The sequence below is a fragment of the Abramis brama genome (genome assembly GCF_963993115.1).
Source record: "Abramis brama genome assembly, chromosome: 1".
NCBI lineage: Eukaryota > Metazoa > Chordata > Actinopteri > Cypriniformes > Leuciscidae > Abramis > Abramis brama.
The window spans coordinates 70,818,649-70,839,209 of NC_139963.1; the positions used below are offsets into that span (position 1 = coordinate 70,818,649).

The 20,561-nt window shown below is 39.2% G+C and overlaps 1 protein-coding gene across 1 annotated transcript; it reads right to left on the reverse strand.

The window, feature by feature from the left end:
- Positions 1–12,726: 12,726 nt before the first annotated feature.
- On the reverse strand, positions 12,727–15,470 carry LOC311095737 (uncharacterized protein). The gene is made up of 2 exons (XM_084134451.1): positions 15,235–15,470; positions 12,727–14,121 (listed from the first exon to the last, which is right to left on the reverse strand). Exons 1-2 carry the CDS (start codon positions 15,325–15,327, stop codon positions 13,456–13,458), a joined length of 759 nt encoding a protein of 252 aa, XP_083990577.1. The 5' UTR covers positions 15,328–15,470; the 3' UTR covers positions 12,727–13,455.
- Between the last annotated feature and the right edge of the window lie 5,091 nt (positions 15,471–20,561).

Below are 20,561 nucleotides of genomic sequence, written 5' to 3' on the forward strand. Positions count from 1 at the left end.
AATCTAATTATTGTTGCAATAAAGCTATTTAATCATTAACAAGTTGCAGTTTTATATGTACAGAAACTGACAATAATCATATAATATAACTTTTAAAAATAAAGAGCACCAGTAATATTTAACATTTCTAGTGTCAATATTTAATATTTATTGGTTTTGTTTATCTGTATTTTTATTATTTTTTGTTTATTTGATAGGATCAATGTTAAAGTACACCAAATCCTTATCTGACAAGAACCAGAAGATGCTTAATCATATTTATCTTTCCACCTGTAGTCCCTAATAGCCTAACATCTTCGACATTATAGAAAAACTACCATGGCAAGAACCTTTTGACTAAAATGTTTAGTTTTAGTGGCATTTTATTTATTCATTCTAATTTAGTTTTTTAATTTAATTTTACTGTGTTCAGTTAGCTTTAAGAAAATAAATATGACTATTTGTAAAAGGTAAAAGTTTTTTTTATTATCTTTAATATTTTACATGGGTTTGATTCAGATTCAGTTAGATGGTCAGTTTAAAACGGGATGATGAAACTTACCCTCTGACTCGGATCAACATACCCCTAAACTGGGGTAAATTGAGCCACGGGAACCCTTTTTTTATAAGAAGCCATATTTTGGGACCCTTTGTCATAGATGCATCCTGAAATTACTTTAGATACTCTCATTATACTTCTGTACTTGTACTTCTGGATTTAATTTAACTTAAACTTTAAATAACTTTAACTTTTAACTTTGCTTTAATTTAATTTAATTAAAATTAAATGATAGGATGGCCTCATATCCGAGGAGCTGACGGATTCAGCACCATGGACAGCAGATAACAGACATATTCAGCACCATGGACAGCGGATACAACCAATGTAATAGTGGGGAGCAGAACTGCACAATTCAGCACCCTGGACAACGGAGGCGACCAATGTGGCGGAGGTGACCGATTCAGTACCATAGACAGCAGAGCACTCATATTCAGCACCATGGACAGCAGATAACATACAGATTCAGCACCACGGACTGCAGATCTGACAGATTGTCCATGGTGTTGGAGCTCGTAGCGTGGGCTTTAGGCCAGGGCTCTCTGACCAGCAGTTCAGTGCCAGTAACAGACTAATATGGTGTTATACAGAGATGAATGAAGCAGATTTAGCTGAAAATGATCTGTGGTGTTCGTATCGGTGGCTAAAGTCTGCCATCATAGCCAGATAAAGCTCTAGTTCTTCCCTGTGCTCTGAGAAAACTTGACTGAGGATCTCTCTGTAAATCCCAAAAGCAATTCAGAGAGGGGTTACACTACAGTCCAGGCCTGAAGTTTTCAGGAAGACCACAGTCAACAAAAATGCATTTACTAAATAATGTTATCTTGCCCGACTGCTTCATATCCACTTTAAGGGTGTCATTAAAATCCTTCGTGTTGCAGTTACATCAGAATCAGCTCTTCATCATCCTCTGGTCAGCTGCAAATCCCAAAGCTAGAGCTGATGTGCGCTAACAAGTTTCTATAACTCGTTCATTTGGACAAGAACTCTTGTGACACTGAACAGAGAATTATACAAATATGAACTGTAATTGCCCAGTGGTTTTGTTAATAGACTTGTCTTTTCAACTTTTATAAACCTAGTTTTAACATTAGTACAGTCCACTGGAATTGCACTGCATTTCTGTTTTGAGGCATGTGTTCGCAGAAGCGGAAGTTCAAAGGTCATTGAAGACAGTGCAGATCTAGCTTCAACTGCCAGAAACTAGAGAAATACTGTCTTTTCTAGATGAAGTTACATGAATCGCTTCACTCTGAATTAATCAGTTCTTTAATTAGACTTACTTACAAGTATGTATTTATTATTGTTTTCACAATACATACGTATTTCAAAGCAGATTTACAGATATCTGTGTGTCTCAATCTCAGTAACTTAACAGAAATTATGATTACATTCTTTGTTGTTTAATTTTGAGCTTTAACAAACACAGGCACTTCAATCATATATCAACATCTAACATTAATCAATCAATCAACTTTTTATTCAAGACACAGAGGTCCATAGAGACAACACAGTACAGATATATACATAAATACAAAACAATACAAAACATTTAAGAATGATGCAAATGAGGCATCATTAAAACAGGCTTTGGGTCCAATATACAGGCTTCGGGTCCAATATACAGGCTTCGGGTCCAATATACAGGCTTCGGGTCCAATGTTTCCAAAAGCAAGATGGGGCAGTATACAGTGAAGTGCAATAGGTTTTGAAGAGTGAGATTTTAACATCAGGAGTGCACATGTGGAATTTGCGTGCCAGCATGTTTGCCTGCCCATACAGTTTTCCACACTGACGCTGCACATCATCATCATCACAGAGGTCATCTCTTATCACATGTCCCAGATATTTAACTTTCTTTACAACCTCTAGTGGTTCACCTGCCAATGAGAAAGAAGGGTAGACACACTTCATATCCTCCTTGGTTCTGGCGATCAGTACCACACTCTTCATCGAGTTAAATTTTATATCAAACATTAGTCCATATTGAGAGCATATTCTAAGAAGTTGCTGCAGGCCAGCACTGGAAGGAGACAGTACCACCAAATCATCAGCATAAAGCATATGATTAATGAGACTATCCCCCACCAAGCAGCCAGTTCTACAGCCCTTTAGCTCCCTAGATAAATTATCCATGTACAGATTGAATAGCAGCGGAGACAGAATTCCGCCCTGCCGCACTCCATTGGAGACATAAAAGGGTGTTGACAAACTCATCCCCCACCTGACTTGCATAGTTTGGTGAGAATACCAGAACTGCAATATCCTGATTAGGTAAGAGGGGACACCACGCTCATGTAGTTTACCAAACAGTTTCCCATGGTTGATACGATCAAAAGCCTTTGCCGCATCCAGGAAACACATAAAGACTGTGCTATTGCGTGATCTGTACCTATGGACAATTTCTTTAAGTGCATAAATACACAGATCAGTTCCATGCTTGTTCTTAAAACCAAACTGATTATCCGTTGACGCTATGTATTCTGCAAGCCTATCCATAAGGATCCCTTCTAGTACCTTGGATAGTATACTTGCAAGTGCAATAGGTCTATAGTTATCTATACTAGTTAATTTACCAGTCTTATTTTTAACTACAGGTACTAGCAAGACAGATAACATGGATCCAGGAAGTATGCCATGCTTCATTAACCCAGAAAAGCATAGAGCAAGTAAAACTGAAATACTTTGACTAGCGTATTTCAGATGTTCTGCTGTTATTCTATCCCGCCCACAGGCTTTGTTCATTTTAAGTTTGTCAATAGCATAACATACTTCCTCCGGCCCAATGACTACACCATCACTGTGAGGTATCTCTCCTATGTTAAACACATCACTCTTCACACAGTTAAAAATGTTCTCATAGTGTCTCCTCCATCGCTTTGCAATGTTTTCAGGTTCAGTAATGCCATCAATACTAGAAGGCAGTGGCATTTTGCTGTTGTTAACCACTTTCACCTCCTTCCAGAACTCATAAACATTATTAGATTGTAACTTTCTCGCCATAGAGTTCGCCCTCATAGTCTGCTCATTTCTTTTTATAAAACGCACAGCATATTTGAACCTAGCATTAGACCGTACCATGTGCTTACAGACTGGGCCATGCCTAGGTTTGCCTGCTAAGACCCATCTTCTAAATGCATTTCTTGCCTCCATATGAACATCATGGACATAGTCATTCCACCCTGGTCTTACAGTATGTTGTTTCACCACTTTACTTCTTAGTGGTTCACTTCCATCAACTAAACAGTTCACAATTCTATCATACATTGCACATAGGTCATTATTATGACATACATTCTTACAGCTGCTATCCACACACATAATTGCATCAACAGGTAACTCAATATTTCTCAAGTGCACATCAGTCAGTAACTTGTAATATTGCAGGTCATCTTCTGTGAGCCTTGTCCAGTCCAGTATCTCACCTGGTTTATGGCTGTCACTACAGACAAGCTCAGGTAGACCCTTAATGTTTATGAACATAGAGACAGGAATATGGTCTGCTGTGGCCAAACCATATAGGATCTCAGCCTCCTTTATACAATCATGTGCATCCGCTGTAGATATACAATGGTCCAACCAGGATATAGTATGCCAAGCTTCACTAACATGTGTATAGCTATCAGCTGGCAGTAATTCCTTAGTGGACAAAATAACCTTGTTATCTTTGCAGAATTGTGTCAAGTGTTGACCAAAGAGTGAATTAGTATCTGATATATCAGCATTCAGATCCCCCAAGACAAATATGGATGTATATTCACTTTCCCTTATGTAAGACCCAATAAAAGCAAGCTTATTCAAGTACTCATTTTCATTTTTGTGACATTCATATGGAGTGTATACATTTTAGATTATAAAAACATTCTTATTATGCATCACCTTAATTCCTATGCACCAGTCCACATCTAACCTGATCACAGTGACCAAAGGGTCAAGTTTCTTGTGCCAGAATATGGCCACACCTCCTGGGATCCTGCCACACAGAATTCTGGTGTTTAGGTCTGTCGTGGATTCCCCTGCCCCATGGAAATCATTATGCACAGTGTTAAGTTTATCCAGATCTTGAATAGCTAAAAAAGTCTCTTGCAAACACACCACATCAGCATTCTCAAAGAGCTTGTCAATAACAGTGCGTTGGGCTCTCGCTCCAGCATCCTGTCCAAGCTGCAGACCACGGGAGTTATAAGACACAACTCTCATAGCAGTTTATCATTGTTTAACATGCATGGGACGCCCTTGGCTCAGGCGCACTCATCTCTGTGTCAAGTGATGCTTTAATACCTGCCCCTACCGCAGCCCTAGGCTTGCGATTCTCATAGAAGCGCCTTACATAGGTCCCTTCTGGCCACAGCTGCGGCGCATACATCTCTGCTACTTCCTTGCATTCAGCTGTAACTTTGAAAGAGCTGTAGCGAGTATACTCAGTGCCAATCTTCTGACAAATCACATCTCTGGAAAGTTGTTCTTTTAAATAACTAGCCAGAGTCTCTGAGTCTAGGTCAGGAGCAAGCTTAGTTGTCACTGCATGTATGTTCTCCACAGCATATTCCATAGGTCTTCTTCTCTCTGGGAGGATTCATACTAGCCTTGTTCTGTACTGCAGCAGTAGATCGTTTTCCAGAACGTTGCTTGCGCTTGCCATGCTTTAATACACGGCTCCATGCAGGGGACATCGCCACCTCAATCCCCCCGCAAGCTGTCTCCTCAATGACAGGCAACGCCGAGGGTCCGGGTGCAGACTCCCTGTGACTTGGTCCATGGAGCTGGGCCTCCTCACTGGCCATGGTTGTGGCTGCATTCCCCTTGCTGGCACTGGGTTGCTCAATCACACTCAGTCGTTTGCTAATGTCTGTAGTTATTCCACGAAGGTTCTCACATTCAGTCGACTGCTTACTCACAGTATTTTTCATGGAGGCCATCTCTACACTTAGGCGATCAATCTTACTAACCAGGCAAGAGACATCGAGGCTATTAAAAGTCACTGATGGTAAATCATCCAAGTGATAGGACACAAAGCGAGGAACATTCTCACCAACCTCATTCAGTAGTTTTAGACAGCTCTTAACATTGTTGACATCTTTCAGTTTCCCTTTGTGAGCTACACAACGCTGCCCAGTGCCAGGACACAGTTCAAACAGGACCTTCTTGGAGTTTTCAATCCACTCTGATCCAAAGTGATTTACAGCCATCAGGATAATGTCATCCTGAGGCACAGTCTTCAGTTTGACAGAAAGGAAGCTTAACAGTTCATCTTCCACTATAGTTTTGCCATCAATAGTGGTATAAATCTCAGGTTTAATCCTTTGTTTGATAACATGCCGCGCTGCTCTGTCATCGGCGGCCATCTTGGATCCTTGGACATTAATATACTTATCACAGATCTTTTTCAGTTCATGATAGAGATTAAGCTGTTTTGATTAGTAATAAACTATAAGATTTTATAAAGCATTGATAAGGCATTTTGAGCTTAATCAATGAGGCATATGTTCAGAAAAATGTATTATGGAAAATGTAAAGACGCATGCTGCATTTTCACCGTTTTGCCCTCTAGCTCACGACGCCAGTTATGACTGAACATCATTTAAGAATGCTAACGTTAGCTTGGAAACTGTCAACTTAACACAAATGTAATATAAAATATCGTTCACATGTAGTATGAGACTCTTACCTCAGCCGGTGATCGGTTGGCATGATGTCCGCTGTGACGAACCAGGCTCACTGAAAAAGGGTGTGTTATTTCCGAACGAATGGACTGACTGACACCCGGACTATATGCGTTCAGCGCTCCTGCTCCTCTTGACGAATACGATTATAGCTTTGAACCTCTGTGATCACAATCCACTTCACGAGCATAGACTCTGAATTCAATTCTCCCGCTCGCCCTTAACACAGACCCAAACTTGACGACAGATCTGACCAGCTAACCGCTGTGGGCGGGACTAAGCAACGGAAAAGTAATGCCAGATAATTAGAATTACACACACACACACACAGTCACACGCACACAAAGCCACGCAATGAGTAGTAACGCAGATTTGGAAAAAAAGACTTTCATAAAAGACTTGAAATATACATGACAATTGCGGGGGGAATAATACAAATGATGATCAAACTGAGCATCTATTTACAAGACAAGATTAAAAGACTATTATAATTCAATAGGCCGGCCTACTAGGCTATACAAATACTATTATTTAACCTTAAATAAACCTCACTTTAACCCCCACATGCTTAATGATCTTCAAGGAAAACATGTTAAATGATGGCTGATTTCTGCAGTTATACCTTCTTTTCTTTGTTTCGATACTTTTTTATTTTCTCTCTCAAAAAAAAAATGTTTCGATATTTTTCCTATTTAAAACTTGACTCTTCTGTAGTTACATCGTGTACTAAAACCGACGGAAAATGTAAATTTTAAAAAAGGCTGATATGGCGAGGAACTATACTCTCATTCCTGCGTAATAATCAAGAAACTTTGCCGCCGTACCATGAGTCCAGCAGGCGTAATGATATGACGCAGCGCCTGAAAATAGTCCCCAGCTCGGTAGCCTATTATCAGGCGGAGGTGCTGCGTCATATCATTACGCCCTCGTTTTAATAAATCGGGAACTAATTCCCTCCCTCATTTTGATTTAACGAATTACAACGTGGCCACAATATAGTAAAACGAGGGAACAAATTAGTAAAACGTGCTGAGGTATTATTAATTCGTGGCCACGAAACAATATTCACCTGAATATTCACCAATTCACAAAAATATAGGTCTTTAGCATTCACTATTTAATTAATAGTATCAAACTGTTTTTCTTACCTGTGAGGATAAAGACCGACTAGTGTTCTCGTACAGCTTTTTACTCCTTTTGCAAAGAAATTGCCGTTTTTTAATAAGCTTGAAAAACTTCTGACTTTAAACAAATACCCATTTAAATGCTTAGGATGTTTGCGTTGTGAGAATGTACAGGGAGACTTTAGATTTAAAAATTGTGTCTCGTTAGGCAATGTTTTCTCAGTCAAAACATAAAATTTCCTATTGATTCAATAGAAGGTGTGAGCTCACTAGGGAGTACCAATATGGCGGCGCGGTGGCTTCACTGTTTATGACGTTTTTTTTTTTATTTAACCTTTATTTATCCAGGTAAACTGTTTGAGAACCACTTCTCATTTACAAACATGACCTGGCCAAGAGGCTACAGGAATAAATAGGGACATACTGTACAACTGTACATAGTCAAACACATGACACACATAGAACAAGCAATTGAATTAAAAAAGGTAGACAACAAAGAAAAAAGAAAAAGAATAAAGTGCTTAAATATGTGTGTATAAATATGGTTCATAAATATCAGCAGGAACAAGAGTCAACTATGTAATTTTGGAGGTTTTGCTTAAAGGTGGAGATTGGGATCAAAGATTCAGGGTATTTTGTAGTATGTTCCAGTCATGTACTGCTGCAAAGCGGAAGGCATTACGTCCAAAGATAGTAGAAGTAGGGGGGGTACTAAATTTAATCAAATTACTTGATCTTGTGTGATAGGCGTTATGAGCAGCATGAAGAAGAGATGACAAATAGAGAGGTGTCTTGCCCAGGATTGTCTTGTATATGAAGAGAAACCAATGATGGAGCCGCCGGGTATGAAGGGAGGGCCAGCCCACCAGTTTATACAGGTCACAGTGATGAGTGTGAAAGGGTGCATTAGTGGCAAAATGGATGGCTGAATGATAGAGTGTGTCAAGTTTTTTTAGGGCTGTGTTTGGTGCCATTCTGTAGATAATATCGCCATAGTCCAAAATTGGCAGTACTGTCATCTTAACGAGGGTGCATTTGGTAGCATGAGTAAAGGAAGCTTTATTGCGGAAAAGAAAGGCTAGTCTAGCTTTGACTTTTGTTTGAAGGTTATTGATGTGTGTAATGAATGACAGGGATGAATCCAACCAGATACCTAGGTATTTATATTTTTTGACATACTCCAGAGCCATACCGTTCATGCAGGTGATTGTAAGTGGAGTCTCGGTGACTGGTTTTCGGCTAAAAAGGATACATTTTGTCTTACTGGTGTTAATACGGAGGTGGAGATTGTCAAAGAACTGCTCTATAGAGGTGAAGCTGAGTTTAAGACTGGAAGCCGCAGAATTGGGAGAGGAACCAACTGAGTACAAAATGGTATCATCTGCATAAAGATGAATCCTGGAGGTTCCAGCAGCTCTGGCTATATCATTGATGTAGATAGAAAAAAGGGTTGGGCCCAGGATGGAGCCTTGAGGCACACCTTTAGAGATATTAAGTGGGTCTGACATAATGTTTTCAACCTTCAATTGCTGGGCACGGTTGGTGAGATAATTGGCAAACCAAACACAGCTAGAGGAGGACAGACCAATACTGGAAAGCTTATGTAAGAGGATCCTATGGTCGACAGAGTCAAAGGCCTCGGCGAGGTCTATAAAGGTGGCAATAGAGACCTGTTTGCTGTCTAATGCTGTAATTACCTCATCAAGGACCTTTGTGGTGGCTGTTATGCACCCGTGTCCTGTCCGAAAACCAGATTGCATGTCAAATAATATATGATTTTTATCCAGGAAATCATTTAACTGTTTTTGGACGAGCTTCTCCTGAACTTTGGCAAGGCATGGTAAGATGGAAATTGGGCGATAACAATTTGGATCAGATTCAGAACCCCCTTTGAAGAGGGGAAAAATGATGGCTGATTTCCAATCAATAGGGAACTCAGAGAGCTGTAGGGACATGTTAAATAGTCTTGTGACAGGAGCGGCAATAATGTGGGATGCTGCTTTTAAGAACATGGGGTCAAGACCATCAAGGCCAGCAGATTTGTTTGTGTTCAGCTTGGAGAGTTCATCCTGGACTTCAGAGGTGGAAAAAGGCATAAAGGAGAAGCCATTGTTGCTTGATGGTATTCAAATTTTTTTCAGAGGGGCATGCTTACTCATAATCAGACTGAAAGTGTTTTTAAAAAAAGACCATGCCTCTTCCAAGAGGTGGAAGGAATTAATTCTGTCCCAGGACACGGCCGCAACATCTTGGAGAAAAGCTTGCATGTCCAGTTTTTTCAAAGAGCGTTTGGTTACAATTACTGGGGGCCTTTTGAATGAAAGGCCAGAGCGTACACATGCAATAGCGCAGTGATCACTTATTTGACTGAAAACTCCGGCTTGATAATTAGATGGATTGTTAGTCAAAAGGAGGTCAATCAGAGTGGATGATGAGGAAGATTTATGATTAAGTCTGGTGGGCTCAGATATCATCTGAGTAAGGTTTAGAGCATCAAACTGTTGCAAAACTGTATCTGGGGGATTGATCATATCCCAGTTCAGATCACCCATAAGGACAAACTCAGAGGATATGTATGGAGCTAGGAATTGACTAAAGGCTATGAGTGCAGAAACTGGAGCCGAAGGTGCTCTATAGCAAACAGCAACAGAGATAGAGAAAGTAGTTGAAAGCCTAAGCTTTAGTACCAGTAGTTCAAGTTGTTTAGGAACTGACTTAGAAAGAACAACAGTACATTGCAGATGATCTTTAACATACATAGCTACACCACCACCCCTGGTAGCTCTGTCCTGACGAAACACATTATAGCCTGGTATGAAGATGTCAAGATCAGTGTTCCCTTTTTTAAGCCAGGATTCAGAGATAGCAAGAGCGATCATGAGCGATCCAGTCATTCTATATAGATCAGTGGGTTAGAACTTTCAATTCTGTCATCAAAGCTTTGTCTCCAAGTTATTTAAAACACACCTTTTCTTTAATGAGAGAAAAACAATTATACCCAAACTTTTATTGGATGGAGTTAGCCTTATTGATAAAAAAATGTAATAGTAAACTTATAAAGCTATTGTTACATTACACAGTTTACACACCCCCTCGATGTAAATTTTTCTGGAATAATTTTTTTGACAGTATTCACTGGAAGAGGGGGTGGTTACTCCCAGATAAATATTGAATGCCCAATAAAACTAGAGAGATACACTTTAAGATTCTTCATAATGTTTACCCAACCAACTCACAAATTGCCTCTTCTGTTGATCTCTCTGACCTGTGTGTATTTTGCTAAGTTGAGGAAGAAACTTTGCCTCATTTATTCTTCCACTGTAATCAGGTTAAGCCTCTTCGGGAGAGCTTGGGTTGTTATCTTTCTCACTTTATCAAATGTGATTTAAACTTTTCATTTATGGATATATTTCTCTATTTTTCTGGGAGTGACTATGCTATTGATAGTGTTGTTAATTTATTTGTGTTGCATTGTACATTTTCTATTCACAAACACAAATTTCTCAAGACTTTGCCTAGAGTTGATGTCTTTATTGCTGATATTTCCCTTATTGTAAAATCTCTTAAACTCATTGATAACAGTAAGAACAACAAGTTTTTAAGAACTATGTAAATTTTTTTCTTACTTGTTGAGGAGTCAGTTATTGTTTTATTTATTTGTTTATTTTTATTATTTTTTTGTTAATGTATTCAATGCAATCAAATGAATATCTGCTATAGATCATTACAGTTTTATAATATCAATTCCTAAAGTAAAAATTAGGGGTGTAAGAATATATCGTGTCACAATATATCGCAATACAAAAATGCAACAATATGTATCATGGATAGTTCACCCAAAATAAAAATTACCCTGTGAGAAAAAAATTAAGTTTTCAGAGTCAGTACTACATTAAACTACAATATATTATGTTGAATATAATGTGTAATAATGGGGGAATATTAGTGGGTCCTGATAATGCTTATAAGTCTTATGTTACCAGTAAAAAGTGGCCTACATTATTTTAACTATATCTAGCCAGTTACAGAGTGCAAGCATATTCGTCTAAAATAATTCTGTATTTTCAGGTTCAGAATCATGAATATATTTATTCTGGTGTCACCATTGGCCAAGCCTATTCATTTACACCCACAATGTTATATAAAATATAGCATTTAATCAACAGTACATTTTTTCTTAACCTTACATTATATGTCTTGGAGTATCGCAATAATATTGTATCGTGAGTTCAGTATCGTGATATGTATCGAATCGTGAAATTAGGGTATCGTTACACCCCTAGTAAAAATTTTATTTTACAATACGAGTACATATTAAATAAGTGTAAAATGACACAGTCAGGTCAGTCAATTCATGATGAGTCCTCAGAGATGTTGCTATTAAATCATATAGATTAGATCGACAGGTATGAGAGGTTTGATATGCTGTTTATTCCTCACACTTTCCTCCAACCGCCTTATCATCAGCGCTGAGCTTTAGCAAACACATTTATATAGGCACTTCAGTCATATTTCATCAATCTATCATTAATATCCTTATCACAGATCTTTTTCAGTTCATGACGGAGATTAAGCTGTTTTGATTAGAAATAAACTCTAATATTCATCAAGCATTTTGAGCTTTATCATTTAGGCATATGTTCAGACCATGTATGAGGAACTGAGTTGTATTTGATGAAGCTCAGATCTTCTGAGGTGTAGATGAGCTCAGATTCTCACTGATGAATGTCACAGAAACTCATTTCTATCTGTGATCTGAATCTGAGAGAAGACATAAGTCTCTCATTCTTTATCTGCTTCATTACATGTATTGTAAACTCTCAATAGCTTCCTGTTTTGAGTATTTTCTCCATTCATCTGGTATCTCACCACTCCCCTCAAATGTTTTACTGTAGTATTTTTCAAGATCTCTCTGGAATCTGCACACAAACCACTTCCAGTAGTTCAGTTCAGAGAGATCAGGGCTGATGCTCCACGCTGCATAATCTCCTCCTGCTCTTCTGTAGTCTCTATATTTAAACCTTCCATGTGGTGTATTAAAATCCTGATGACTTGCTACTAAATTTGTGCAAATATTAGGACAGAGATTCTGTGTTGAGCTGTAATAAGATCCATTAATTCCCAACACTCTGTGGAAAGGAGCACTGTGATCTCCATGATGGCTTTTGTTGTGTTTCTATACCGCTGTAACATCTGAGTCCATCTACAACATTCACAATATCCAACTACAATCAGAAAATTGCCCTTACCTGCCGGTTAAAGATGCTGTAATGGCTTCAGGGTCCTCGGCGGTGTCCGATCCAGTTCAGTCCGGGGTCCGTTTCACTGGGCTTTTACTAAGTATTAATATCTAAACTATAATAAAGTAAAGATATCTCTAGGGAAAAAATCACTCTGAGACTTATTTTAAAAGTTTTTCGAATCACCAAAAATTGGTTTCGTTTTACTTAAAAAAGTTTCAGAACAATACAAAGACAATAAATTCAAAAAGGAAAAAAATAACAGAAATGCGTATAGGTCTTCACCTCGAAGTGCGGCCCCGAGCAACTGAAAACAAAACCTTTTATATGGTTTGATGGGGGCCGTCTTAAGCATTTTAGGGCTGTCCCTTACAATGAAACAATTCTTAGAAGAATAAAACAATTGGTCTGGAATTTTCCATGACCCTAAAGCTGTTATGCAATAAGCATGTGTGTATAGGTTATCTCATCTGCATCGCCTATGCTAAAAAGCTTAAAATACATCTTGGCCGTTTCTTGGCCTGCAGGTGTTAAAACCACAGCTCGCTTCTCGCCTCGTCTCTAACTGTGAGGAGGCCTCTTTCCATCTTCTTAAATCGTGCTAAAAGGTCAAGTAAGCAGGCATGGCCTTAACACCTGTTGTTCCACTGAACTCGCTCAGAGAGATCAAAGGAAACCACAAACACTGTGGTTGCAAAGCAAGCTTGCAACATGCTCCCAGCGTTGCAAGCTTCTTTTGCAAGCAAAGACATTTTTAAAACTATAAAACATTAACACAGGGCAAGCTTGTATCAAGTGATTCAAACTTCTCCTGTAAGCCAGATATTTCACAATTTGGACATTTATACTGATTCTCTAACATAACTCCCCTTACAATACTAAGTAATCGTTTATGCAGTTTCTCCATTTGCCTTAAAATCCTCACAACCTGTTGACTTTGATGTGTCAGCTTGTTCTGTGGATGTTGGGTCCTTCTTCTTCCTCTTCTCCGTTTTCTTAGCTTTATGAAGTTCTCTGGCGTGGTCTTTCTGGAGTCGCGCAACTAAAAGATCGTCCATAGATATTTCAATTTTATCAGTTACTTTTGAAATATGTAAATCATTTAGGAGGGGTTCCAATTTAAGGGATTTATCAGAAGATTTCACATAAGAACTGAACACAACACCCTCTCTTGAAATCTTATGGTAAAGACCCCTGGTGAATTGTGCTGTCTTCGGTAATCTATCAATGGGACAATTAAACATCACAATAGTTCCCCTTTTTACACTTTGGTATTCCTGTTCAACATATAAATCAAATAAATTTCTCTTACGTCTAAACAAAGTTACTTCATCAAAATGATTGTTAGACCATTTAAATTTTGGGTCCTGGTATCTGCGGGTCTCATGGATATAGTTATCATTTCTATCGTCGTGGTCCACACATAGCCTCATTACTGCCTTGGAGAACCATACCCTCTCTGCCGTCTCCGGTCGGGATTTCGCCCGTGTTAGAAACTGCTCGAAGGTTTCTCCAGCCAACTGGCCTCCGGTCTCCTGGATCAGCACTTGAGGCATCTGAAGAACACACGCGATTTATCAATGAACGCAAGTCCAAAAGCCCCCGATCCCACAGACATTGCTATATGTCTTAATGCACTCCCATCCCAAATTGTGAATTCTTTATTATCCAAAAATTCTATAATTTGGAAAGTACATTTCGATCTCCCATCGCTTTCAGAGATCGATACCCACTGTCTTCCAGGAATACATAATTTCAACCATGCGGGAAGCACATAACGTCTAAATTTATCCATTCCCAATATAATTTCAGAGAAGCCATGTAATTTTAACTCATTTTCCAAACAAAGGCCTTCTCGAACACTCATACTTGTTACAAAATCCCAACTCCTTGTTTCACCATGGAACCCATTCTGTACAATTTTGTCTCGGTCATTTATGCAAAATCCACACCATCTCTGACCGTTAAGTAATTCAAAGTACACTCGTCTTATTAATCTCCCACACTCATCACAATTATCTTCACGGAGATTATTCCCCGTTGTATTTTGAATGTCATGCTCATTTTCGCTAAGTCGTCTGTTCTCCAAAATTTCAATCTGACGTGTCAGCTCCTGAAATTTGGGTAGACATTTAATTAGGACCTACAGAATTCAGATTATTCCAACAGTCTTTACAATGTTTTATTGGTTTTTTCATCTTATCCCATCTATGGAAAAGGATTATAATCCCCAAAAGCAAAACATTCTCGCTGGGAATGAAAATTCCCAGAGTAAAAATACTCATGTTTAATGCTCCTATTAGAATCCACAACCTGGATTCTTTTCCATGTCGATATATCAATAATCCAGTTAGATATATTGTCGTTACTGTGATTATTGCTATCTCGCACCATAGGGCAATTTCAGGTTTTTTAATTATTTTCATTGTTATGTCAATTGCCAATTTACCCCCACTCAATAGATAGAGAGCCACAGCTCCTCGCAATTCCAATAATTTAGACCATCCGTCCGAATTAATCAACATATCACAAACTAGTATCAGTTTGCTCAATTTGCCGATCATAAATATTCTCCCAAATTGGAGAGCAGAAATTAACAGGTGCCAACAGAGATTTTGGTTGTAACCATTCAAAAGCATCCATACAAAATAGATAGCAAATTCACTGACCTGCGCAAACGAGCTACTAGAGGTTCCTGGGAAACTCTCAGCCTCGTCGGCGATCCCAATTGAAGTCTCGTTCTTTGTCCCGTTGGATGCCATGTTAATGATTTATCAATTTAGATCTCTGTTGGTCTTACTGGAACAAAAATTTTCTTTCAAAATTTTCTTGATGAAATAAGTAATTGGTTCCCCTTCAAATTCTTATCTTCGAGCAGTGCAGAGAGAAGTTTAGTTTTCCTCTATGTCTGACCTACACAGCTGTCTAACCTATATACTCTTGTGACTCCGCCTGTCAGTCACAAGTTTCCGGGCCACCCCCTCTGCATGTTGCTACAGCAACGATTTCTCAGAAAGGGTCCTCTTTTTCTTCAAATTAGAACCTTGCAAGTTTACCAACTGTTCTAAGACCGCTAGTTGGTCTATCTTGTCATTTCTCGAACAAATCCGTCTTCCTATAGCATTACATGTACACTTCACGATAATGAGAATTAACATCAGCCCCAAAATCCCCAATGCACAGTACAAAACATACCATCCCATATCGATTAAGAAGCCGATTATCCATTCCCATATATCTTTTGTTACGAAATTAACAACGGCTGTTGTTGCGTTAACCACCCCTTGTATACCTGTTTCAAAAAATACCTTGGGTTCGTCATACCACCTGGGATAGCTATCTGCGCCAATAATTTCAATACTACGTTTACAAATAGTTCTTTTCATCCAGTCCATGCCTAGATAGTAATTATTGTCTAAACCCTTACACCACAGCTTTTTCCAACTTTTCCTGGAGATTAGTTGATCTAAATCGTCCAGAGCAATTGTCTCTAAATTAGCTAACTTTAGTGGGCTTTCTCGTTCCAAGTCATATCGAATGAATATATTCTCGTCTATTCTAGCAGGCACATGGAATACTTTCCATTGTGATTTTCTATCTACGGTTCTGATGACTCCACCTGGCCCATATGACATCTCATAAATGTCGGACTGATTGTCTCTAATTAGAGTCCATGGTAATGGCATGATTCCATTAGGCCAGTAACATAATACAGATAACATCTGATTAATAGTTACATAATCATGTCCACCCATACATTGTCTAATTAACTCACCACACTCTTTTCCGGTTAAACCCATCATGCCATCATCATGAAAGATTAACTTCATCCTATATTTGCCATCCTCTTCTTTCCGTTTGGTCATACCCACTCTTTTCAATGATAATTTCCTTTTTATGCTAAGAATATTATCTGTTTGATTTCCTGATATCGGATTGGTACCATTCATGAGGTCATTACAATCCATAAGTTCCCCTCTTTTATCACAGAAACTAGAGTACGAAAAATCATTATAGCCATTCTTGTTATACCGATATTTAACTTTGTGGTCTCTTTTACTAATCGTTAGCCGGATACACTTATCCATTGCCCTCATTTCTCTTTCGTAATGATTCTTAATTTCCTCTTCTGTTTCTAAGGATTCATCGATTACCATTTTGACCAAATATACTTCAGTATCTTTCCGTTTGTTATCTACCTCCCATAGTTCCTTCTTATAATTATATTTAACTCTTGGCAATTTCAGTCTTTTTCGCCATATCCATGGAATGGTCTCATTAAGTTCTAGGTTAATTCTTGTTGCGGAATATCTCTCAGCTTCTACTAATTCCATCCCGAGTCGATTATCCATACTAGGAGACAACTGGGATGTTAAATAGCGACCGTGAGTTGTACTTAGTAAAACATATTCCCCTAAGGGATTTAAAAGTCTACTAGATTCAATCCATTCCATCACATTCTTTTCCACTGCTTTTTCATATTTTACCTTATCCAGCCCTATACTTCTTTGCGCTCGTCTTATTACAGTCCCCTTATTTTTACATTGACCTATTTTCCACGGATTAAATTTTCTATTCATTCTAAATATCCAACATCCCCCTAGCTCCTCATTAGAACTAGTTCTACTCGTTGAACCGATGAAATATTTAAGCGTCTCATTTCCATAATGATCTGTAATGTAACTGTTAGTTTCATAAATCTCCACTTCTTTACTGTACCAGCGCTTCATTTTTACTGTGCGCTTAATTTTGACTTTTGGTATTCTCACCAAATAATACAACACCTCATGGTTCTGATCCCTGTCCTTTTGGTTACCATTTAACCACTTCCAGAAATATTTATCATTTTCTATTTTACTTTTATTCTTTTCCCTTGTAGCAAATACAGTTACATCAAATCCAGAGACATTTTCTCTGTCTACTTGAACTTGCGCTAATATAACTTGTCCGGTCAATATTTCCCATTGTAATATGTAGCTTACTCGTACTATGGCCATTATAATTATACCCAATCCTAATAATGACCATAAAATTGTACTCATCCATTTCCAGCGATTTCGTTGTCGTTTCAACCTCCTGATATTTCCTCTCGCTCCCTCCAGCTCTTCAGTCAGGATATCCAACGACTTCGCCCTCCTCATTTTCCTGAAATTAGAGGTTAGTTCTTAGGCTCTACGAGCCTTTTGGCCCGTCGAAACAGACCTTTCTTTATTACTTTCACTTCAGGTTGTTTCTCATGCAATTCAGCTTCAATTCCCCCGATCCAATTAAAGTCGGGGTGTGCACAGGTCAGCACATTTATTTTTAAGTGCATCACTATCCTGAACTGTTTCTCTGGGACTTCTGTCAACTGGTCGTCCCCATAGTAGCTCCCAACACAAAATTTCTTTTCATCAGTTCGCCAAACTTTGTGCTCTTTTATGTCTTTGACTGGTGCTACTTCAAGTTCCACAAACTTCTCTTTCCTTCTTGACTGTCTTTTTTCTTTTGTCACATTTGACCTGGAAAGGGTTCCCCTATAATCCTTATTATAGTTAGGGCTATCTTCCCATCCACTTTCCTGTGCTAACTCCTTGGCTAGGGAACCCCAGGTTCTTACTCGCCACTCCTGGCCTCTCTTGACATAGACCCAGGCTAGTTTCCCTGAAGAGCCTCTTTTCATCTCTACCTCGGGAAAACAGCCTTGAATGGGTACCTGCCACAGTGTGAGGCTCCACCTCGTGGATTCCAGATCGGCTAGAGACAAATCACTCTCACGATCCTTATCCAGTATTTCTCCGACCAACGCCTCCCTCTCTCTCAGTGCTTGGTTTCTAATCTCCCTATCATCACTCGGGAAAATAGGGATTCTGGTTTCCAGAAAAGCTATCCTCTCATGCTTCCTCATCCCCACCCAGGGGTGTCTGGAAAACCTGGTGACTATTCCCTCTTGGAACAGTCCTATGGGTTTCATAACTCTTATGGATTCCCATACGGACCTGGACGACATTAGTGTCCTGTCCTTAGTGCCACATACCACGCAGATCCAGCTGTCTGTTCCATCCCATGTGCAGTTACACCTTTCTGCTGTACCCCCGGATATTCTGTACGAATCAATCCGGAGTTTTGGATGGCTTGGCCAACAATTCTTACATATTAGGATGCCTCCTATCTCTATGTGGCTATGCTCATTGACCAGCCACTCTGCACCCATAGATTTCTTCTCATCTGGGGCAAGAGTAGGCATGGCCACCGCCTTATCACAGATCACACACATGTATGGGCGAACTCGGATCTCCACAGGCGTGGCCTCTTTTCCTGTGAAACCCAACACCCGTTCGAGTTCCGGTTCTAACCATAACATGGCTTTCGAACCATGTTGACTGTGCTCCACTCTAATCAGACCCCTCCTGCTGGTGACCCTAATTATTTCCTCCATTACTATTTTTTAACTAGATCTTTATTTGATTGGATCCCGTTATTCTCCAACTCTACTGTGTTTGATCCAGTTATGGATTTCACCGTGTCTACCGTTCCTAAACCCTGGTAGAATCTCCCTACCTTTTTCCGTCTAGAGATTATCACACGGTCTCCAGGTTTGAACCTCGGGTTGCTCTTTACCTCCTTTTCTTTTGGTGTCACGTGATCACATCTGTTGAGATGTAGAAGACATTGATCAATAATTGTGTCCCATTCCCCGAGTTCTTCATTCTTACTAAAATACTCTTTCACTTCCCTGATAGCCCTCTCGGCAATCGAATTCGTTTCTGGTCGATAAGGGATACTCTTGGTTAGTATTATTTTGTTTTCTTTGCAAAAGTCTTCTACTAGTTTCCCACTAATGTTGTGCGCGCCGTCTGCTCTAATGGATTCCATCTTTCCTTCCCATTTTATCCATTCTTTTAAACATTCGACCACGTTTTTCTCTAGTGCGGCACGCATCGGCCAAATCATCTTTTTCTTAGAGAAATTGTCGATCGCTAAGAGGAAGTAACAGTTGCCTAACTTAGTTTTTGGCCTGAGGGGGCCAGCAAAATCGACAGAGACCTCTTGACCTCTGTATTCTTTGGGAAGTTCACTGTCTTTTGCTCCTTTAGCCGTCATAAATTTCCTGCATATTTTGCATTCCTTTTTCACTTCCCTATACCTCATTCTCCAATTTGGGATGTTTAGATTTCTCAATCTAAGTTCCATTTGAATCATATTATAGCTAGGATGGTTTAATTCATTGTGCATTTTTTCAAATAGCTCGGTGACTTCCTGAAGTTTAACCGTTCCTATGAATTTATCGATTTCTCTGTTTCCTTGGGCGGCCTCACTTTCCTGTTTTGTATGGCTGACCTGATGATAACAGTGTACTGTGACTTTCTGTAAAAGCTCATAAATATTTTCCCATTGTTCTTTGTGTGGCATAGGCTTATTACGTGCGTTATGGAAACCATTGGCTTTCCAAATTTCAATCTCTTTGTTTATACCATCTGCGACGTATTCTGAGTCACATGTTAGGACAATTTCCTTATGTCCTAACTCTACTGCCTTTTCTAGAGCTTTCTGCACCGCAGTGACCTCAGCCAACTGAGCCGTTCCTTGAATCTCCCTGCTTTGGCTAGTAATTAACTGACCGCCTTTTTTAACCAAATAACCCCATTTCACTCTTCCTGCCTTTTCGCTTCCATCTGTGAAATACTTTGGCAGGTGCTGGTGTGCGTCATGGTATTTGGTCATTTTTTCTTTCCTTTTCAGTTTGATCATTTTCCACTCTATCTGATTGTCACTTAGAATCAAATTCCATTGATCCCATCTTTGGGAATGAATTCTTGCCTGATTCATCACTAGATTCTTTTTCAGTCTGGTCAATTCTCCTGCTTGTGAATATATCTCAATAGGTTGCTCTTTTGCTACTGCCTTAAGCTGCAATAATCTCTTTGTCACTGCCGCTAGCACCCTCTCTGGCCCATTCTCCTCATACTTCATCATAGCAGGCTCTTGCGTATGAGTTAAGAAGGCTATAGGTGCC